At 40.2% G+C, this 14,979-nt stretch overlaps 2 protein-coding genes across 2 annotated transcripts in view; one reads left to right on the top strand and one right to left on the bottom strand.

Moving 5' to 3' along the window:
- Positions 1–8,030: 8,030 nt before the first annotated feature.
- LOC106594454 (protein atonal homolog 1) lies at positions 8,031–10,096 on the top strand. Its single transcript, XM_014185826.2, has one exon. It carries the CDS (start codon positions 8,297–8,299, stop codon positions 9,146–9,148), a length of 852 nt encoding a protein of 283 aa, XP_014041301.1. The 5' UTR covers positions 8,031–8,296; the 3' UTR covers positions 9,149–10,096.
- Positions 10,097–10,907: 811 nt separating this feature from the next.
- The window catches only part of LOC106604125 (docking protein 3), a 31,049-nt gene continuing 26,977 nt past the window's right edge, over positions 10,908–14,979 (bottom strand). Inside the window, exon 6 of the mRNA XM_045717817.1 lies at positions 10,908–12,217. Within this exon, the coding sequence (XP_045573773.1) occupies positions 10,967–12,217 (1,251 nt within the window). The 3' untranslated portion in view covers positions 10,908–10,966. The remainder of the gene's footprint in view (positions 12,218–14,979) is intronic.

The raw sequence follows: 14,979 nt of genomic DNA, 5'->3' as shown, positions 1-14,979 counted from the left end.
CTAAATGATTCATAGCTGTGGTTATACCTACCAGCCCTGTATTGTCTCCTATAACTACTAAATGATTCATAGCTGTGGTTATACCTACCAGCCCTGTATTGACTCCTATAACTACTAAATGATTCATAGCTGTGGTTATACCTACCAGCCCTGTATTGACTCCTATAACTACTAAATGATTCATAGCTGTGGTTATACCTACCAGCCCTGTATTGTCTCCTATAACTACTAAATGATTCATAGCTGTGGTTATACCTACCAGCCCTGTATTGACTCCTATAACTACTAAATGATTCATAGCTGTGGTTATACCTACCAGCCCTGTATTGACTCCTATAACTACTAAATGATTCATAGCTGTGGTTATACCTACCAGCCCTGTATTGACTCCTATAACTACTAAATGATTCATAGCTGTGGTTATACCTACCAGCCCTGTATTGACTCCTATAACTACTAAATGATTCATAGCTGTGGTTATACCTACCAGCCCTGTATTGACTCCTATAACTACTAAATGATTCATAGCTGTGGTTATACCTACCAGCCCTGTATTGACTCCTATAACTACTAAATGATTCATAGCTGTGGTTATACCTACCAGCCCTGTATTGACTCCTATAACTACTAAATGATTCATAGCTGTGGTTATACCTACCAGCCCTGTATTGACTCCTATAACTACTAAATGATTCATAGCTGTGGTTATACCTACCAGCCCTGTATTGACTCCTATAACTACTAAATGATTCATAGCTGTGGTTATACCTACCAGCCCTGTATTGACTCCTATAACTACTAAATGATTCATAGCTGTGGTTATACCTACCAGCCCTGTATTGACTCCTATAACTACTAAATGATTCATAGCTGTGGTTATACCTACCAGCCCTGTATTGACTCCTATAACTACTAAATGATTCATAGCTGTGGCTATACCTACCAGCCCTGTATTGACTCCTATAACTACTAAATGATTCATAGCTGTGGTTATACCTACCAGCCCTGTATTGACTCCTATAACTACTAAATGATTCATAGCTGTGGCTATACCTACCAGCCCTGTATTGTCTCCTATAACTACTAAATGATTCATAGCTGTGGTTATACCTACCAGCCCTGTATTGTCTCCTATAACTACTAAATGATTCATAGCTGTGGTTATACCTACCAGCCCTGTATTGTCTCCTATAACTACTAAATGATTCATAGCTGTGGTTATACCTACCAGCCCTGTATTGACTCCTATAACTACTAAATGATTCATAGCTGTGGCTATACCTACCAGCCCTGTATTGACTCCTATAACTACTAAATGATTCATAGCTGTGGCTATACCTACCAGCCCTGTATTGTCTCCTATAACTACTAAATGATTCATAGCTGTGGTTATACCTACCAGCCCTGTATTGACTCCTATAACTACTAAATGATTCATAGCTGTGGTTATACCTACCAGCCCTGTATTGTCTCCTATAACTACTAAATGATTCATAGCTGTGGTTATACCTACCAGCCCTGTATTGACTCCTATAACTACTAAATGATTCATAGCTGTGGTTATACCTACCAGCCCTGTATTGACTCCTATAACTACTAAATGATTCATAGCTGTGGTTATACCTACCAGCCCTGTATTGCCTCCTGTATGATTCATAGCTGTGGCTATACCTACCAGCCCTGTATTGTCTCCTATAACTACTAAATGATTCATAGCTGTGGTTATACCTACCAGCCCTGTATTGACTCCTATAACTACTAAATGATTCATAGCTGTGGTTATACCTACCAGCCCTGTATTGACTCCTATAACTACTAAATGATTCATAGCTGTGGTTATACCTACCAGCCCTGTATTGTCTCCTATAACTACTAAATGATTCATAGCTGTGGTTATACCTACCAGCCCTGTATTGACTCCTATAACTACTAAATGATTCATAGCTGTGGTTATACCTACCAGCCCTGTATTGACTCCTATAACTACTAAATGATTCATAGCTGTGGTTATACCTACCAGCCCTGTATTGACTCCTATAACTACTAAATGATTCATAGCTGTGGTTATACCTACCAGCCCTGTATTGACTCCTATAACTACTAAATGATTCATAGCTGTGGTTATACCTACCAGCCCTGTATTGACTCCTATAACTACTAAATGATTCATAGCTGTGGTTATACCTACCAGCCCTGTATTGACTCCTATAACTACTAAATGATTCATAGCTGTGGTTATACCTACCAGCCCTGTATTGACTCCTATAACTACTAAATGATTCATAGCTGTGGTTATACCTACCAGCCCTGTATTGACTCCTATAACTACTAAATGATTCATAGCTGTGGCTATACCTACCAGCCCTGTATTGTCTCCTATAACTACTAAATGATTCATAGCTGTGGCTATACCTACCAGCCCTGTATTGACTCCTATAACTACTAAATGATTCATAGCTGTGGCTATACCTACCAGCCCTGTATTGTCTCCTATAACTACTAAATGATTCATAGCTGTGGTTATACCTACCAGCCCTGTATTGACTCCTATAACTACTAAATGATTCATAGCTGTGGCTATACCTACCAGCCCTGTATTGTCTCCTATAACTACTAAATGATTCATAGCTGTGGTTATACCTACCAGCCCTGTATTGACTCCTATAACTACTAAATGATTCATAGCTGTGGTTATACCTACCAGCCCTGTATTGACTCCTATAACTACTAAATGATTCATAGCTGTGGTTATACCTACCAGCCCTGTATTGTCTCCTATAACTACTAAATGATTCATAGCTGTGGTTATACCTACCAGCCCTGTATTGACTCCTATAACTACTAAATGATTCATAGCTGTGGTTATACCTACCAGCCCTGTATTGTCTCCTATAACTACTAAATGATTCATAGCTGTGGTTATACCTACCAGCCCTGTATTGACTCCTATAACTACTAAATGATTCATAGCTGTGGTTATACCTACCAGCCCTGTATTGACTCCTATAACTACTAAATGATTCATAGCTGTGGCTATACCTACCAGCCCTGTATTGTCTCCTATACTACTAAATGATTCATAGCTGTGGCTATACCTACCAGCCCTGTATTGACTCCTATAACTACTAAATGATTCATAGCTGTGGTTATACCTACCAGCCCTGTATTGTCTCCTATAACTACTAAATGATTCATAGCTGTGGTTATACCTACCAGCCCTGTATTGACTCCTATAACTACTAAATGATTCATAGCTGTGGTTATACCTACCAGCCCTGTATTGTCTCCTATAACTACTAAATGATTCATAGCTGTGGTTATACCTACCAGCCCTGTATTGACTCCTATAACTACTAAATGATTCATAGCTGTGGTTATACCTACCAGCCCTGTATTGACTCCTATAACTACTAAATGATTCATAGCTGTGGCTATACCTACCAGCCCTGTATTGTCTCCTATAACTACTAAATGATTCATAGCTGTGGTTATACCTACCAGCCCTGTATTGACTCCTATACTCTAAATGATTCATAGCTGTGGCTATACCTACCAGCCCTGTATTGTCTCCTATAACTACTAAATGATTCATAGCTGTGGTTATACCTACCAGCCCTGTATTGTCTCCTATAACTACTAAATGATTCATAGCTGTGGTTATACCTACCAGCCCTGTATTGACTCCTATAACTACTAAATGATTCATAGCTGTGGTTATACCTACCAGCCCTGTATTGACTCCTATAACTACTAAATGATTCATAGCTGTGGTTATACCTACCAGCCCTGTATTGACTCCTATAACTACTAAATGATTCATAGCTGTGGTTATACCTACCAGCCCTGTATTGTCTCCTATAACTACTAAATGATTCATAGCTGTGGTTATACCTACCAGCCCTGTATTGACTCCTATAACTACTAAATGATTCATAGCTGTGGTTATACCTACCAGCCCTGTATTGACTCCTATAACTACTAAATGATTCATAGCTGTGGTTATACCTACCAGCCCTGTATTGACTCCTATAACTACTAAATGATTCATAGCTGTGGTTATACCTACCAGCCCTGTATTGACTCCTATAACTACTAAATGATTCATAGCTGTGGTTATACCTACCAGCCCTGTATTGACTCCTATAACTACTAAATGATTCATAGCTGTGGTTATACCTACCAGCCCTGTATTGACTCCTATAACTACTAAATGATTCATAGCTGTGGCTATACCTACCAGCCCTGTATTGTCTCCTATAACTACTAAATGATTCATAGCTGTGGCTATACCTACCAGCCCTGTATTGACTCCTATAACTACTAAATGATTCATAGCTGTGGCTATACCTACCAGCCCCTGTATTGTCTCCTATAACTACTAAATGATTCATAGCTGTGGTTATACCTACCAGCCCTGTATTGACTCCTATAACTACTAAATGATTCATAGCTGTGGCTATACCTACCAGCCCTGTATTGTCTCCTATAACTACTAAATGATTCATAGCTGTGGTTATACCTACCAGCCCTGTATTGACTCCTATAACTACTAAATGATTCATAGCTGTGGTTATACCTACCAGCCCTGTATTGACTCCTATAACTACTAAATGATTCATAGCTGTGGTTATACCTACCAGCCCTGTATTGTCTCCTATAACTACTAAATGATTCATAGCTGTGGTTATACCTACCAGCCCTGTATTGACTCCTATAACTACTAAATGATTCATAGCTGTGGTTATACCTACCAGCCCTGTATTGACTCCTATAACTACTAAATGATTCATAGCTGTGGTTATACCTACCAGCCCTGTATTGACTCCTATAACTACTAAATGATTCATAGCTGTGGTTATACCTACCAGCCCTGTATTGACTCCTATAACTACTAAATGATTCATAGCTGTGGCTATACCTACCAGCCCTGTATTGACTCCTATAACTACTAAATGATTCATAGCTGTGGCTATACCTACCAGCCCTGTATTGACTCCTATAACTACTAAATGATTCATAGCTGTGGCTATACCTACCAGCCCTGTATTGTCTCCTATAACTACTAAATGATTCATAGCTGTGGTTATACCTACCAGCCCTGTATTGACTCCTATAACTACTAAATGATTCATAGCTGTGGTTATACCTACCAGCCCTGTATTGTCTCCTATAACTACTAAATGATTCATAGCTGTGGTTATACCTACCAGCCCTGTATTGACTCCTATAACTACTAAATGATTCATAGCTGTGGTTATACCTACCAGCCCTGTATTGACTCCTATAACTACTAAATGATTCATAGCTGTGGCTATACCTACCAGCCCTGTATTGACTCCTATAACTACTAAATGATTCATAGCTGTGGTTATACCTACCAGCCCTGTATTGACTCCTATAACTACTAAATGATTCATAGCTGTGGTTATACCTACCAGCCCTGTATTGTCTCCTATAACTACTAAATGATTCATAGCTGTGGTTATACCTACCAGCCCTGTATTGTCTCCTATAACTACTAAATGATTCATAGCTGTGGTTATACCTACCAGCCCTGTATTGACTCCTATAACTACTAAATGATTCATAGCTGTGGTTATACCTACCAGCCCTGTATTGACTCCTATAACTACTAAATGATTCATAGCTGTGGTTATACCTACCAGCCCTGTATTGTCTCCTATAACTACTAAATGATTCATAGCTGTGGCTATACCTACCAGCCCTGTATTGACTCCTATAACTACTAAATGATTCATAGCTGTGGTTATACCTACCAGCCCTGTATTGACTCCTATAACTACTAAATGATTCATAGCTGTGGTTATACCTACCAGCCCTGTATTGACTCCTATAACTACTAAATGATTCATAGCTGTGGTTATACCTACCAGCCCTGTATTGTCTCCTATAACTACTAAATGATTCATAGCTGTGGCTATACCTACCAGCCCTGTATTGACTCCTATAACTACTAAATGATTCATAGCTGTGGTTATACCTACCAGCCCTGTATTGACTCCTATAACTACTAAATGATTCATAGCTGTGGCTATACCTACCAGCCCTGTATTGACTCCTATAACTACTAAATGATTCATAGCTGTGGTTATACCTACCAGCCCTGTATTGACTCCTATAACTACTAAATGATTCATAGCTGTGGTTATACCTACCAGCCCTGTATTGACTCCTATAACTACTAAATGATTCATAGCTGTGGCTATACCTACCAGCCCTGTATTGACTCCTATAACTACTAAATGATTCATAGCTGTGGTTATACCTACCAGCCCTGTATTGACTCCTATAACTACTAAATGATTCATAGCTGTGGTTATACCTACCAGCCCTGTATTGACTCCTATAAATAAATGATTCATAGCTGTGGCTATACCTACCAGCCCTGTATTGACTCCTATACTACTAAATGATTCATAGCTGTGGTTATACCTACCAGCCCTGTATTGTCTCCTATAACTACTAAATGATTCATAGCTGTGGCTATACCTACCAGCCCTGTATTGACTCCTATAACTACTAAATGATTCATAGCTGTGGCTATACCTACCAGCCCTGTATTGACTCCTATAACTACTAAATGATTCATAGCTGTGGCTATACCTACCAGCCCTGTATTGACTCCTATAACTACTAAATGATTCATAGCTGTGGTTATACCTACCAGCCCTGTATTGACTCCTATAACTACTAAATGATTCATAGCTGTGGCTATACCTACCAGCCCTGTATTGACTCCTATAACTACTAAATGATTCATAGCTGTGGTTATACCTACCAGCCCTGTATTGCCTCCTGTATGATTCATAGCTGTGGCTATACCTACCAGCCCTGTATTGACTCCTATACTACTAAATGATTCATTGCTGTGGTTATACCTACCAGCCCTGTATTGCCTCCTGTATGATTCATAGCTCTGGTTATACCTACCAGCCCTGTATTGACTCCTATACTACTAAATGATTCATAGCTGTGGTTATACCTACCAGCCCTGTATTGACTCCTATATACTACTAAATGATTCATAGCTGTGGTTATACCTACCAGCCCTTAATTGACTCCTATATGATTCATGGCTGTGGTTATACCTACCAGCCCTGTATTGACTCCTATATACTACTAAATTATTCATGGCTGTGGTTATAGCTACCAGCCCTGTAGTCAGACATATCTGTTATCAGTGATCCGGGCAGTGACCGAGACAGGTGTGTCCATCTCCCTGTCTACCACCTGGCCACTTTTATTACGCAAATAATCCACAGAGATTATCAATTTTTACTGTTTATTTGAGAACAAACTACAACATATATTACTCTGCTATGTATGTCAGTTGTCCTTCTATGAGTCAGTCTGCTTCTCCCGAGCCAATTCCGTTGCTTATCTGCTCTAAATTATATTGTTTAAGGGATAAGGATGTGGGGGTAAATTTTCAACTGATGTTGGCAGTAACACAAACTAGAGTTAGATCAATATTCAGATGAAGTATTGGGGAGATGACAAGGCGATTATACCACCCTCACGGAGTCGTGTATTGGCTGTACTATTCATATACATAATGTATCTGTTTATAGGTGAAACTGACAAGACTCCAAAAAGTAGCGCTTAGAAAAAATGTGTATTCGATAAAACATAAATCATTTGTTTATTTTTTACGAGGCCTAAATGTCCCCCAATATTTTCTGGAATCGAATAACTATTTTAAAAGTTAAATGAAAAATAAAACTATTTTCTCCCAAGACATAAACGAAACGTCTTTAGAATAATGAATTACCTCGGATGACAAGTGAAGCCAAATGTCAACAACAACAGGATTGAGTTACAACGCACAATATTTGCAGAAGAAAAAAAATAAAAGTTTAGATTGACCCAATTGTTTTCTTTTGTTGTGAAGAGGCAACCCACGCCATTGGCCGTGCCATCCAAACCTGGGTGCCTCCTAGGGCGGGGTTGGGTGGAGGGGGATGTGGTACTGAAGGATCGGCCAGGATCCAGAGGTGGACAACCAGGAGATTGTGTCACAAGTGAGTCAACTGTTAGCGCCGTCCTTGGTCATTGAAGATAGACGCTGTCCAAACCTGGTTTTGGTGGATTTTCTTCGCTGTTTTTTTTTTTGTTCACTTTTTTTTTTCTCTCTCTCTCTGAAACTCCAACTAAATCTTACCGCTGAATATTCAAGACACGTTCCAGTGTTTTCCAAATATTGATTATCTAAGAAAGAGCGAAATAACACATCATACATACCTCTCCAACCAAGTCGTGGAAGTCTGTAGCCGTTATGACAGCTAAAACAGAACTGTCCGGCTGGACAGACTACACAACCGAGGACTTCCCCCTGATACAACAGTCTAAAGTGGATCCTCTCGCATCCAGAACCAGGGTAACATCTCCAGGAGGACAGTCTCTATACTCAACCAGAGAAACGGGCCATTACGCGCACAGCGGCTCCATGGATCTCTCACTGGAGAAACTCATGTCGGTGAGTAAACTAACGGACAGTGGTGTCACGATAGAGATGGACCTGGATACAGTACCTGGGGACCAGGGAGAAGGAGGAAACGGTACGCAGCAGGACCACCACCCGGGCCCGCAGAAACACCGGCGAGTCGCGGCTAACGCCCGGGAGAGACGGAGAATGCACGGACTGAACAAGGCGTTTGACACGTTGCGGAGCGTGATTCCGTCCGATAATAATAAATTGTCAAAGTATGATACTCTCCAGATGGCTCAGATTTACATCCAGGAACTTTCGGCGCTGCTTACCGGGGTGGTGAAACCAGAGGGTCGGGGAGGGTCACGGAGTGGATGCGCCTCACCAGACATAGACCACCTTATCCCGGCTAGGAGGACCCTTCTGGGGTCTCTCTCTCCAGAGCCCTTGCGGGGTGGTGGTGGCGGGATGACTGGGATCAGCAACACCCTGCAGGACTCCCTCTCCCAGCAGCCTCAGAACAAGAGACTGGTCGGAGATCAGGAGAACAATGGCCCCGTCGGTCACCTCATCATTCTGTCTGCGCCTAAATCTGATCTAGGATCGGGGAATAAGAGGGTGTCTAATACTTCTAACGGGAGTGATGGGGAGTCGTCGCATTACAGTGACTTTGAGGACGGACAGGCCGGCAGACGGTGACAATTTAGAGTCTAAAGGTCACAACAGGACCTCTTTTAGGATTGGTTTTCATACGGATTGTTTCATTTTTTATTTATTTATAGAAACTGTCTTGTGTTTTAGAAGACAATAACGCACACCAAAATAGAGCCACGTAGCCCAACCTTGAAATGTTGAATAATATTCTGGTTTAGATTGAGACTGTAGTCTAGGCCTACTCTCGGCTACATTTATACAATAACACTTGTCTCATCATGCCATGTTTATTTATTAGATATGGATATCCGGGGGGTTGGGGTCAATTCCATTTTAAATTCAGGAAGTACACTGAAATTCCAATGCTTGCCAATGGGAAACATTGTGGCGTCAGATTTTCGGTTTACTTTCCCGAATTGACATGTTCCCCAAACTCTGCTTGTATCTTAAAAAGTTTATTAATGTTCTGGGTTAGATTAAAACGGTAGTCTAGCCTACGTTTAGACAAGAACACGAATATCCCAGTGGGCACAAGACGTTTGAAAATGTGTATTTTCAAACATTTTTTACTCATAGGGAGGGCTGTTTCATCATACCATATTTATTTATTAGATATGAACACTGTAAAATAAAATAAAAAGACCTAGCCTATTGTGGGGTATTGAAGACGTTGTGTATTTAAACAAGGACCTGATAATATGGCTTCTCATAGGGGCTTTCTTTCCTTTCTTGCACTTTAGGGACTAAATACATCTGGAACATTTGGTTTCACGGTCTGATTGCACGCATATCTAATAATAATAATAAAAAAAATATATATATATATATATATATAAACAAAAATACTTTGATATTAATGTATTGTTATTTGTTTTCTTCCGAGAATAGTTTTTGATGGAGGGAAAAAAAAATTAAAAAAAAATAATGATAAATATTTAGAACTTTTTTTTCTTCTAAATTTTCCCAGAATAATTCACTCTGTCTGATTTAATTTCAACAGCTTCAACACTGTATATTCAAAGGACTTTATTGGCATGGGAATTAAATGTATAACCTTCTCTTATTCAACTCAATATGTACAATATATTTTAATTTAATGCAAGAGATACATCCGTAATATGTAAATGTTGAAATAAAAATGCAATTTACAAATGCACAGACAACACATTTGATGGAATCCTATATTTTGCATACCCCTGGTTGTTCTCTTTCTCTCATAGCATATCTTGTGGACAGACTACATAACTTACATGATATTGTTCTGGGTAGATGAGATTAGGTAGGGATAGAGTCCTACTAATGATAATTACAGCCACAGTCTTTTGGCTTCACAGGGACCAAGGGGTGTAGAGAGGTTGGAGGGATTTCTAGGCTAAATGTTGAAATAAATGCAATTTACAAATGCACACAATACACTTTTGATTCAATTGTGCACTTTTAATACTGGCAGTCCTTCAGGGACCCAAAGTCACCTCCCCCATGTATTCTAGTTCTGATGGACCTGATAGAGCTGGTATAACAGTCATGTATTCTAGTTCTGATGGACCTGATAGAGCTGGTATAACAGTCATGTATTCTAGTTCTGATGGACCTGATAGAGCTGGTATAACAGTCATGTATTCTAGTTCTGATGGACCTGATAGAGCTGGTATAACAGTCATGTATTCTAGTTCTGATGGACCTGATAGAGCTGGTATAACAGTCATGTATTCTAGTTCTGATGGACCTGATAGAGCTGGTATAACAGTCATGTATTCTAGTTCTGATGGACCTGATAGAGCTGGTATAACAGTCATGTATTCTAGTTCTGATGGACCTGATAGAGCTGGTATAACAGTCACAGTCTTTCAGTAACAGTAGATATTAGTATCCACTGCCTCTTGGTGTCACTGTGGCCAGGGGGGTTAAGGGCTGCTGGGGCTGCTGAAACTTAGCCAGATCTTTACCCAGGATGTCAGAGAGCTTCTGTTTAAAACTGATAGGGTCCTGGTTGGGTGTGATGGAGCACCCCGAGCCCATCTCCTCTTCCCCCTGTAGCTGGGCCTGGGCCTGCAGGCGGGAGAGGTTTGGCATAGACCGGGACTGGGTTTGAGGTTGAGGCAAGGACCGGACCAGAGGCAGTGGCTGGGTCTCACAGGGCTTGCTCACTAAAGCATAGATACACTGTGAGCTACCCACCATACTCTCCCTCTCTCTCTCCTCCTCTTCCTCCTCTGCACTCCCAGTAATACCCCTTCTCACGTTGTAATAAGGAGACCCCTCTCCCACCCCCAGCCCTGTACCCAGCCTCAGTTTGTTCAGGTCGACAGTATCCAGGGAGTGACACCTCTCCTCCTCCTCCTCCTCCTCCTCCTCTTCCTCCTCCGCCCTCCCAGTAATACCCCTTCTCAGGTTATAATAAGTAGACCCCTCTCCCACGCCCACCCCCAGCCCTGTACCCAGCCTCAGTTTGTTCAGGTCGACAGTATCCAGGGAGTGACACCTCTCTTCCTCCTCTTCCTCATCATAGAGATGCAGGCTGTGCTGCATCCTGAGTGGGGCTGGCGGGTGTTTCATTCTGGGGAGTAGGTTGTCCTCTATAGTGGCATACAGATCACAATCAGAGTTAGCCATTGGCTCAGGCCCCGGAACCTGTTCAGTAACAGGAGATATGATTGGAGGGCTGGGTAAGAGGTTGTTTCTCATTGGTAGAGGAGGGGCAGCGGGTCTGTCTGATAGGTCGGTGCGGGGGTGGGTGTGGACTCTGTGTTTGATAGGAGGGTGATGGGAAGAGGAGGAGGAGGTATTACAAGAAGGATGAGGAGAGGAGGAAGAATGAGGAAGTTGAGGAGACGATGAGTTACGTGAAGGATGAGGAGAGGAGGAAGAATGAGGAAGTTGAGGAGACGATGAGTTACGTGAAGGATGAGGAGAGGAGGAAGAATGAGGAAGTTGTGGAGAGGATGAGTTGCTAGGAGGCTGGATAGAGGTTTTGGTGTCTTCATTCTCCATCTCGCTGTGCAGGGTAAGAGCATCTTCCATGGCCTTGTAGATCTGAGGAGCATGCTTAGACAGGAAGGTGAATTGACCCTCTCCCGAGCTACAGCGACGGCCCGCCTCGATGCTGAAGCCCCCCTGTCAATCACACACACACAACACAAGGTTACTCAGTCCCTCCAGGATTGACCAATCACAGTCAAATAATCACAATATTATTGCTGAAAATTGACCGATCACCACACATTTACCGCAGCATATGGTACAGTCAAGCCACAAGGCAATAAACTCTTATTCCTCGTCAGCACATTTTTGTGACAAATTGGACTAAATTATTGCATATTGCCGCCGCAAAATCCTGGAGGGACTGATGATTATGGTGGAAACAACACAACACAACTCTAGTGATTAAAGTAGAAACAACACAACACAACTCTAGTGATTAAAGTAGAAACAACACAACTCTAGTGATTATGATAGAAACAACACAACACAACTCTAGTGATTATGATAGAAACAACACAACTCTAGTGATTATGATAGAAACAACACAACTCTAGTGATTATGATAGAAACAACACAACTCTAGTGATTATGGTAGAAACAACACAACTCTAGTGATTATGGTAGAAACAACACAACTCTAGTGATTATGGTGGAAACAACACAACTCTAGTGATTCAAGTAGAAACAACACAACTCTAGTGATTATGATAGAAACAACACAACTCCAGTGATTATGGTAGAAACAACACAACTCTAGTGATTATGATAGAAACAACACAACTCTAGTGATTAAAGTAGAAACAACACAACTCTAGTGATTATGGTGGAAACAACACAACACAACTCTAGTGATTATGGCAGATACAACACAACTCTAGTGATTATGGTAGAAACAACACAACTCTAGTGATTATGGTGGAAACAACACAACACAACTCTAGTGATTATGGCAGATACAACACAACTCTAGTGATTATGGTAGAAACAACACAACTCTAGTGATTATGGTAGAAACAACACAACTCTAGTGATTATGATAGAAACAACACAACTCTAGTGATTATGGTAGAAACAACACAACTCTAGTGATTATGGTAGAAACAACACAACTCTAGTGATTATGGTAGAAACAACACAACTCTACTGATTATGATAGAAACAACACAACTCTAGTGATTATGGTGGAAACAACACAACTCCAGTGATTATGGCAGATACAACACAACTCTAGTGATTATGATAGAAACAACACAACTCTAGTGATTATGGTGGAAACAACACAACTCTAGTGATTAAAGTAGAAACAACACAACTCTAGTGATTATGGTGGAAACAACACAACTCTAGTGATTATGGTAGAAACAACACAACTCTAGTGATTATGGTAGAAACAACACAACTCTAGTGATTATGATAGAAACAACACAACTCTAGTGATTATGGTGGAAACAACACAACTCTAGTGATTAAAGTAGAAACAACACAACTCTAGTGATTATGGTGGAAACAACACAACTCTAGTGATTATGATAGAAACAACACAACTCTAGTGATTATGGTAGAAACAACACAACTCTAGTGATTATGGTGGAAACAACACAACTCTAGTGATTATGGTGGAAACAACACAACTCTAGTGATTATGATAGAAACAACACAACTCTACTGATTATGGTAGATACAACACAACTCTAGTGATTATGGTAGATACAACACAACTCTACTGATTATGGTAGATACAACACAACTCTAGTGATTATGGTGGAAACAACACAACTCTAGTGATTATGGTGGAAACAACACAACTCTAGTGATTATGGTAGATACAACACAACTCTACTGATTATGGTAGATACAACACAACTCTAGTGATTATGATAGAAACAACACAACTCTACTGATTATGGTAGATACAACACAACTCTAGTGATTATGATAGAAACAACACAACTCTACTGATTATGGTGGAAACAACACAACTCTAGTGATTATGGTGGAAACAACACAACTCTAGTGATTATGATAGAAACAACACAACTCTACTGATTATGGTGGAAACAACACAACTCTAGTGATTATGGTAGATACAACACAACTCTAGTGATTATGATAGAAACAACACAACTCTACTGATTATGGTGGAAACAACACAACTCTAGTGATTATGGTGGAAACAACACAACTCTAGTGATTATGGTGGAAACAACACAACTCTAGTGATTATGGTAGAAACAACACAACTCTACTGATTATGATAGAAACAACACAACTCTAGTGATTATGGTAGAAACAACACAACTCTAGTGATTATGGTAGAAACAACACAACTCTACTGATTATGGTAGATACAACACAACTCTAGTGATTATGGTAGAAACAACACAACTCTACTGATTATGGTGGATACAACACAACTCTAGTGATTATGGTAGATACAACACAACTCTACTGATTATGGTAGAAACAACACAACTCTACTGATTATGGCAGATACAACACAACTCTACTGATTATGGTAGATACAACACAACTCTAGTGATTATGGTAGAAACAACACAACTCTACTGATTATGGTAGATACAACACAACTCTAGTGATTATGATAGAAACAACACAACTCTAGTGATTATGATAGAAACAACACAACTCTACTGATTATGGTAGATACAACACAACTCTAGTGATTATGATAGAAACAACACAACTCTAGTGATTATGATAGAAACAACACAACTCTAGTGATTATGGTGGAAACAACACAACTCTAGTGATTAAAGTAGAAACAACACAACTCTAGTGATTATGGTGGAAACAACACAACTCTAGTGATTATGATAGAAACAACACAACTCTAGTGATTATGGTAGAAACAACACAACTCTAGTGATTATGGT

The sequence above is a fragment of the Salmo salar genome, chromosome ssa05, assembly GCF_905237065.1.
Source record: "Salmo salar chromosome ssa05, Ssal_v3.1, whole genome shotgun sequence".
In the NCBI taxonomy this organism is placed as follows: Eukaryota; Metazoa; Chordata; class Actinopteri; order Salmoniformes; family Salmonidae; genus Salmo; species Salmo salar.
Note: the sequence above shows the minus strand (reverse complement) of the source record. Positions and strands in the feature narration are given on the sequence as shown.

Bases quoted from the DNA above. Each gene is read 5' to 3' on its own strand.
- LOC106594454 (XM_014185826.2), top strand. From the start codon at position 8,297: ATGACAGCTAAAACAGAACTGTCCGGCTGGACAGACTACACAACCGAG.